The sequence below is a fragment of the Mus pahari genome, chromosome 1 (genome assembly GCF_900095145.1).
Source record: "Mus pahari chromosome 1, PAHARI_EIJ_v1.1, whole genome shotgun sequence".
Classification (NCBI taxonomy): Eukaryota; Metazoa; Chordata; class Mammalia; order Rodentia; family Muridae; genus Mus; species Mus pahari.
In genome coordinates, this window is record NC_034590.1 from 97,838,661 (window position 1) to 97,847,405 (window position 8,745).

The 8,745-nt window shown below is 49.5% G+C and overlaps 1 protein-coding gene across 2 annotated transcripts in view; it reads right to left on the reverse strand.

Annotated features, from left to right (window-relative positions):
* Positions 1-3,797: 3,797 nt before the first annotated feature.
* Rgs10 (regulator of G protein signaling 10) overlaps positions 3,798-8,745 on the reverse strand; it is a 42,064-nt gene continuing 37,116 nt past the window's right edge. For both annotated transcript variants that reach the window (XM_021208837.2, XM_021208838.2), the window contains exon 5: positions 3,798-4,221. In XM_021208837.2, coding sequence (XP_021064496.1) covers positions 4,075-4,221 — 147 coding nt within the window. In that variant the 3' untranslated portion in view covers positions 3,798-4,074. The remainder of the gene's footprint in view (positions 4,222-8,745) is intronic.

An 8,745-nucleotide genomic window follows, 5' to 3' on the forward strand; every position in this document is an offset into this window, starting at 1 on the left:
TGGCCCAGGATGTGTATAGTAGGTGCTCATTAAATTCCTATTGGGGGAGAAATGAACATTCTTGCCAAAAGCCAGCATTCATTCCAGCCCAGCCTTGCAAATGTTCTGTTCCATGAGGGGATAGGCCAAAAGGGAGCTGGGTCAGGAGACAGGCATGGATTCACCCCCAGGTTCTGCCCCTCACAACCATGTATTTGTAAGGATTTGCCATTCCACTTGGTGTTCTCACCCCAAATCTTTCTGGGGAGGAGGCTAAGAGAAGGACGCTCCAGTGGCTCTTCTCACCATTAGAAAGGAGTCTGCAGTGGGAGAGTCACAGCAGGAGTGTGAGATTGATCCACAGGTAAGGGCATATCCCGCAAGCCTGACACCACCTGAGCTCAATCCTGGAACTCACATGATGGGAGGCAGGAACCACTTTTTGCAAGCTATCCTCTGATCTACATATATGTGCTATCATGTGTGCTCACACACACACACACACACACACACACACACACCATAATTTTAACACTAAAGAGAAGTCAGACAGTACGGAAGCCTCGGGGAGGGAACCACTATGGCTTGTTCTCAGAAAGCCAGACAGGGCAGTGGAGGGCTCGGGAAGAGGAAGGAGTGACCATAAAGGGAGAGGAAAATGTCCCCCGGACGGTGCTCTCTGCAGGTGGGAAATGGAGATGGGGGTGTACACTGGGACCAAGCAGGTGCTAGGTGCGTGTGAGTGGCCTGAGACAACACAGCGGGGATTAGAGAGAGCCTGAGAGTCACAAAAGATGATGCCATTCACTGCCTGCGGCATCAGCATAGCAAGATTTTAGACAGATGCCCAGGCAAAGACAGCAAGGCGGACCCATGGCCTGCAGGCTGAGTGCGGAGGTCTCTGGAGGCCATTGGACTAGGCATGTCTTCTGATTCTGCTGCTGTGACATCTGCGACCTTGATGACCTGAGGCTGCTCCTCCCAGAGCCAGCCAGTTTCTAGGCCGTAAGCAACCGGACTGTATCCTTCAGACACAAACCAACCATGTTGGGGCCTACCAACCCCACTAAACCAGCTGTGCCGTGCTCTCTCATGCTGGGCTACTGGCCACCCACCCTCATCACCCCATGGCCAGGTACAAGATAACGGGGGACAGTCATATCCAGGAGCCTAGTGAAAATATGCAGATTAGCCAATCCCAAACATCCTGGCCTTGGATGACTACAAAGGAATGACTACAAAGGAATGACTACAAAGGCTCCTTCCCCAACCCTCCTTGACCTGCCTCCTGATGGCACCCTGGGACAGCCATGACTGTGCACCTCTCCTCATAGGAACTGTGAGCAACCAAATCTCTCCAACTGCCTTCTGGCTTGTTGGCCTCCCTAGATCTTAAGAATAATAACTACATCTATAGATTTCAATGCTGTGTGAATTGTGACGGTTGTTTATCCACCTGCCCCCTTCAATATTAATATCTAACAATCCCAGCACACTGCTGACCTAGTTTAAATACTAGTCAGTGGATGGATGGATGGACAGACGGACGGATGGAGGGATGAATGGATGAACAGATAGATGCTGGGTGAGTGAATGGAGGGATGCTGGGTGGGTGAGTGGATGGATTTTGGATGGATAGATGTAGGGTGGGTGGGGGTATGAGGGGGAATGGACTGAATAGACAAACCTAAAGATAAAAGTGGGGGGCTGGATAGAAGCATCTATTTGGTTGCATGGATCCCCTACCTTTCAGTCTCATTGCAACCGCTTCATCAGGTACAAAGTTCTGTGTGTACCCAGGTTTGGTGTAAACTCTGGTAGTCCAGAAGTGAGGAGAGAGGAATGAGAGACAGTACTTTTTCCCTTTCTTCATACGGACGGCCTGCTGGCGCCCTTATATGGTTATAAGGTTATATGCCTCTTACTCCAGTTAGTGTCTTCTAAAATAGCCTCTGAACCCAGCGTAAGACCTCCAGCTGCTCTGGTCTCTGCCTATGGTGGGCTTTCTGAACCACGGTGGCCTGCACCTTCCGTGACACAGAGGGTCCATCTGCACGCCCCTGGCCAGACCACATCGTTAGCTTTTACTTTTTGTGATGTACTGGTCTCCTCTGCTTACGGTAACTAGATGGCTCTGGTAGCAGGGCCCTCAGGTGTCACTCTCGGTATCTCCCCCTCAGTCCCAAGTTCCCGAGATGAGCAGAGAGACACCCACAGGAGGCATGTGCCTGAGGAATGTGTGACGGCCTGGGCTTGTGGAACCAGCAGATGCTCAGTGGCTTCTCCATCCTCACCAGGGAATAGCTCCCCAAAGGCCATTCCTCCTCCAGGACCAAGAGGAGAGGAGAGGAAGCATCCGACGGACTATGGAGTCCAGACAGGGCATGTTCACCAGGGGGTCTTGATCAGGGCATACTGTTAATGGCTTACCAGAGACATCGGGCCGCCATAATTCCTTTGGAGTTTTGCAATTTTGAATATCTATTATTTGTATACTATTTGAATGTTTATTTCCTTTGGGTTTTTGCATTATTTTAATATTTATCTTTTATTTTTAAAGATTTATTTTTATTCTATACGTATGAGTGTTTTGCCTACTTTGATATCATGTGCTCCATGCACCTGCAGTTCCCACAGAGGCCAGAAGTGGGCATTAGATCCCTTGCAACCAGAATTATAAACAGTTGTGCGCTACATTGTGGATGTTGGGAACCGAACCCAGGTCATTTGGAAAAGCAGCAAATGTTTTAAACCACTGAACTATCTCTCCTGATTATTTTGTGAAACAGGTTCTCACTATGTATCCCTGGCTAGCCTGAACTTTATATGTAGACCAGGCTGGCTTTGAACTCACCAAGATCCACCTACCTACCTTTGCCTCCCAAGAGCTGGGATGACGACATGCCTGGCCATTATAATTGAAATGTGCCTCACCTTGTCTCTCAAGTGTCCTGATTTAAGTGATAAGCCTCACTGGCAGGAGATGTTGTAGATGACAGAGCCTGAGTCAGGAGGCCAATAAGCAAGGAAGGCCGGTGGTTTTGTAGTACAAATGAGAGCTAGCGAGCATGCTAGAGACGGTCTAGCAGTAGTGTTAAGCCCTGCCAGTGGTGTGGAAACTATGGAGCTGAGCCTGATCTGGGACCTTAATAGGATCCACTGTAAAAGAAGAGTGACCTAGGGTGGCTGGAACCCGCTGGTCATTCTCAGCCTCTACCCGGCTGCTTCAGTCTTCTTTATATGTAGAATAGGCTAGCCTTGAACTTGAACATACATAGACAGCACTTCTTTCCCCTCACTGGAATTTCAAGTCAGAGTTCACACATGGAGAAAGGCTGGAGAAGGAGGTGCAGGTGGATGAAGGGAAAGGGGAACAGAACACCCCACCCACATCACCTTCAGCACACATCTGGTGCTGAGGTCCCACCACCTGGAACAGCCATCACCCCTGAACAACAACTTCTCTTGGTCTCTCCCTGGCTGGGACAGTGTTTCTGTAGAGATGATGTTTAAATGTGTGTTGCCTGAAACATCACAGATTAAGGTCCCAAGACGCCCACATGAGAAATAACAGCCTCTCGCTAACGTGGCCATTCAACCCCCTAGATCATTAGACGCTATCAGGGGTTTGCTTTGGACAGTGCTGAACTTCTCTCGAGAACTATTTAACCCCCAAATAATCCACAAACACTGCCCACTGCCCCTGTGATTGTCAGATCAACTTGTGCTTTGGATCACTAGCCAGAAGGGTCTGTGGCCAGACACTGCCCAGGCAGGAAGGGCAGGGTAAAGGCTTACAAAGTAGAGATGACTAAAGGTTTCACTTGTAGCTTCAGGAACACTTTAATCAAGATTGAAAGGCTCTGAGTGTCCAGTGTTGGAGGGATCTCATGTGTTTTGTGAACTGACACTTTAAAGCTACTTTTGTTTTTAATGGAAGATTAGCATCATGCAGAGGCTGCTGTTCAGTTAATAAAATACACTTATCCCGAGGGAAGGTCTAGCACACTCCAGTCCTCAAACACAACCAAGTAATGACACCCTGTACAGTTCTAAGAGTCCATCCCTCTCCTTCGCTGGGGTGAAGGGCTCAGCTCATGTGTTGTAAATTCTGGAGGCTCGCTTTGCTGCGGTCTGAGCATCTGGGGGCTCTTCTTCCTCTTCCTCAGTTCGCTTGGGTTTCAGAAACAAGTCAGACTTCAGGAAGCGGCTGTAGCTGTCATACTTCATGAGATTGAAGATCTGAAGAGGAAAGAGAAGAGCCTGGTGGTCGATGCCAGTACAGACCGTAAATCACCCTGTCAAATACCTACCAGGAGCCAAAGAATAACACACACACACACACATGCACGCACACACACACACACACACACACACACACACACACACACACACTAGTCCATGCTAGTGTAGGACCCAAGAGACACTCAGCAACTAAAAGCACTTGCTACGCAAGCCTGAAGACCTGAGTTCGATCCCCAGAACCCACAGTAGAAAGAGAGAGCACTGACTTTCAAAAGTTGCCCTCCAACTTCCACCCACATGCCCCAGCATGCACCTGCCCACAACGACAGTCACATCACGTGTGCACACACAGATAATAACAAGAAAAGAACAATAACAACACTTGGTGTCGGGCTGTGCTGGACAAGGCAGACTTCCTGTACGTTATTGATCATCGTGTAATCATCTCAATGGACGCTATAGATTAGAGAATCACATGTACAAATACATCTCTTTTTTTCCCACGGAAGTATAGATGCCCACAGCCTGAGTCATACCTTTGCCTCAAACAGCCCTTAAAGAATCTTCTCTAGCTGGGCATTGTGGCACTTGCCAGTAATTCCAGCACTCAGGAGTTCAAATTCAGCCTCAGCTACATAGTGAGTCTGAGTCCAGACTGAGCTACATGAGACCTCGTCTCAAAAAAGAAATGTTTTTAAAACCTATTATTTAGACCTAGTCAGACAAATCTAGTGAAATAGAGGCCAGCCTGGTCTACAGAGCAAATTCTGGGACAGCCAGGGCTACAGAGAGGAACCCTGTCTTGAGAATAAATAAATAAATAAACCCTGTAAATTTGGTAGTGGAGACCTCAAACCTGTTACCAGGCCAAGAGACAAAGGGGGTGTGTCTAATGCAAGGGAGGGATACACGAAGTCTCTGTTAGAAGCCACGGGACCAGGTCTCAGTTACAGAGAATGGAAGTCAGCAGCGGAGACCCCTGTACAGTCAGACAGGTTGAGATCTCTAGAAAGCAGTGATTCGGAGGTACATTGGCATTGAGTGGGACCCCTGAAGGAGCCCAAGACCTTGGGGCTAGAGAAAGCTGCACCTGCTGGCACATGCTCCAAGGGCTATCTCATACAGAAGCCTCCTGTCCTTCAGCCACATCCCCTGGACCCCAGGTGCACTCCTGCTTGCTTCCTCACCCTAAAACATAGAGGTAGGCAGGGAGGCAGGCAGGCAGGCAGGCAGGCAGGCAGGCAGGCAGGAAGGAAGGAAGGAAGGAAGNGGCAGGCAGGCAGGCAGGCAGGCAGGCAGGAAGGAAGGAAGGAAGGAAGGAAGGAAGGAAGGAAGGAAGGAAGGAAGGAAGGAAGGACACAGTCCCTCCTGTTGTATGGAAACATCTTTTCAAGACATAGTCGAGTCTCTCTCTATGCCACCATCCCTGTGTCTGTCTGTCTTTCCTTCATATTAAAGGGCCACAAGGCACACCAGGATGCCTTCCTGTGCAGCACAGCTCATGTCTTGCTGAGTGAAAGATTCCAAGATGCCACTCACTGCCAGGCAGGGTTGTCACATAGGTGGTAAAATCCCGACATCTTTTAAGCATGCTTTCCCCCAACACACACATGAGCTGGGGCCTTGGGACGTCTGCTCGGGAGATGGGAGGTTCCTCCAGAAAAGACGGGAGCCTTCTCTCTTTCGCCTTCATGCTCCCAAGAGGGCCCAGGAAACATTTGGCACATCAGGCTGTCCAAAAACTGTTCAACGGGTGCCTGCCATTCCCCTGTGCCCGCCAATCCCCTAGAGATAGTCCTATCTCACCCAAGCTCTGGAGAAGTTACCTATTTTGTATCAATTTTGTGATCGCTAAGAGGTGAGTATAACTTACTAAGGCTTGGACACATCACTTTTTAACAAAACATAACACCTCCGAAATTTAAAAAAAAAAGAAAGAAAGAAAAATTATCAGCAGCGGGGTGAGGAGGGTAAGGATAGGAGACGCCATTCTCCTCACTAGGCTTCCCACAGATGTGCTAAGCAGCTATCACCATACATCACCGTCAGGCATCCTTCAGTCTTTCAAGTACATGGACTCCCAAGGGGCTCTTACCTGTGCCCACCTGGCTCCAGGTTTGACCAGTGGAGCCAGCTCTATGAAGGCCTTTCCTGGCAAGTAGTCCTGTCCCCACCCCCATCACTTCCCCCAGGTCCCCATGCAGCCTAGATACCCCCTGCCCCCCCCCCCCACGCGTACTTCCTCAGGTCCGTGGCAAACCCAACCAGCACCAGGAGCAGGGGTAGGGCCTCTCGTCTGAAGTGTCTGTGGGTGGGAGAGGAGTATCCTGTTTGCCTTCTGTGACTCTGAGGCTCACACCTCAGAGAGAAGAGAAGGGGTGTGTTGGGGCACCCAGGGCGTGCGGAGGTGGGAGACTGAATCTGAACTGCTGCTTCACTGGGAGACGGGAGCCTTCATTCAGAGGCTCTGCTTGCCTCTGCCAACTCAGCTCTTGGATGTAAACTAGTTGACTTTTCTTTTAAAAGGTATTTATGGGCTAGAGAGATGGCTCAGCAATTAAGAGCACTTGTTGCTCTTGCAGAGGGCCCAGTTTCGATTCCCAGCACCCACATGGTAACTCACAATGAAGTGTGGGTTTGGGTGGAGGAGACCTGAGTATGGGCGCACATGTACCTACGTCAGAGGGGAACTGGTTTGCTCCTGTCACCACAGGATCCAAGGATCCAACTTAAGTTTGTGTCGCAAGTGTTCCAACCTACTGAGTCATCTTGCTAGACCCACCGCAAAATTTATCAAGGGCACAGGGCCACTCCCTGTGGTGTGCAGGTGTGAGATGCCCAGCCAGCCCCAAAGTCCTTAGGCTGTGGTTTCCAGATGTCTGGCTCTCGTCACCTCGAGGTGCCAGAGGGACTGGGAAGCAGCTGTGGGCAGCAGGCCCAGAAAGACTTCATCTTCCTGGATGTCCACAGCCCTGTGGCTCTGCATGAGATCCAGAGAGCAGCTTCTCACTGATGCTGGCAAAGTATGAGTGTATGGCCCTGGGAATGTCCATCATAGAGCCAGCCCCTCGTGGGTGACGTGCAACGAGGTGTCGGAGAGCATGCAGAAACTATGAATCCTTCCAAAGCTACTGACTACCACTGGGCCAAAGCCACGGAGGAGCCTGGCATGTGCTTCCCATGTGTTCTGCATTCAAGCGAGGACCAACATTGCTGAGAGGTCTGTGACCGCACACTCCAGGCATCCGATAGAGCATTCTCTCATGACACTATCACAAGGCCCTGGGGACTGTGGTTTCACTGAGGAGGAAAACAGGGTCTTGTGGCTAGCCCTTGCTGTATGGCAAGGGCTACCCCATTCTGGCAAAACAGAACCACAGACAACTTTCCCTCACAGTTCCAGAGGCCAGATTCTGCAGTCAAGCTACCAGTGGGCTGATTTCTTCCAGGGTGTCTCTCTGTGTCACAAGGCCATCCCTGTGAATGTCTTACAAGAACATACATCAAGGGCCCATAAGATGGCCCAGCAGGTGAAGTTCAGGTGAGGGTACTTGTCATGAGAACCCGGTAACTAGAATTTGATTTCCAGAATTCACATAAACATGGAAGGAGAGAGACCAGCACATGCATATTGTCTCGTTCACACACATACATAACACACATGCACCCACACATATGCACACATACACACAGAACACACACATATACACTACTTTAAAAAAAAACTTGTCACTTTGGATCAGGGCCCACTCATATGAGCTTGGTTAACATACCTATCCTTTCTTAGTCCCTGTCTCCAGACACAGCCATATTCCGGGGGATGGTAAGTGAGGATTTCCACGTATGAAGTGGGGTGGGAGAAGGACACAAGTCAGCCCATAAGGGACAGACAGGAGGCCAAGCCTGTCAGGCTACCTCTCCATCCCATACACCTAACCAGCTGTATGACTCTTATGTGGCAGAACACTATGCAGTCATTAAAAATAAGGACTGGGAGTCAGTGAGAGGTTTCAGATGGTAAAGACACGTGACACACAAGCCTGACAGCCTGATGACGTGTTATTGTCATCCTGTGTGGTAGAAGGATAGAACCAACTCTTGCAAGCTGCCCTGGCTCTAGTGCATGTGCTATGTCACGTGTGCTCCCTGCCCCTCAAATAGATAAGCAAATGTTTAAAAAAATATATTGAAAAAAAGCCTACATGATGGGTAGTGCTTGGAATGGAGAGGCAGGAGGATCACAAGTTCAAGACCAGCCTGGGCCACACATGCTCCAGGTCAGCCTTTCACTTACATGGGAAAACAGAGAGACAGAGACAGAGACAGAGACAGAGGAGACAGAGAGACAGAAAGAAAGAGACAAAGAAATATGATTTTCAAAGAGTTAAACATAGAAACTTGCCCATAAGAATTAAACGATTGACAGTCTGGCGGTTCCTCAGAAAATTGGACATAGTACTACCGGAGGACCCAACAATACCTCTTCTGGGCATATACCCAGAAGATCTTCCAACTGGTAAT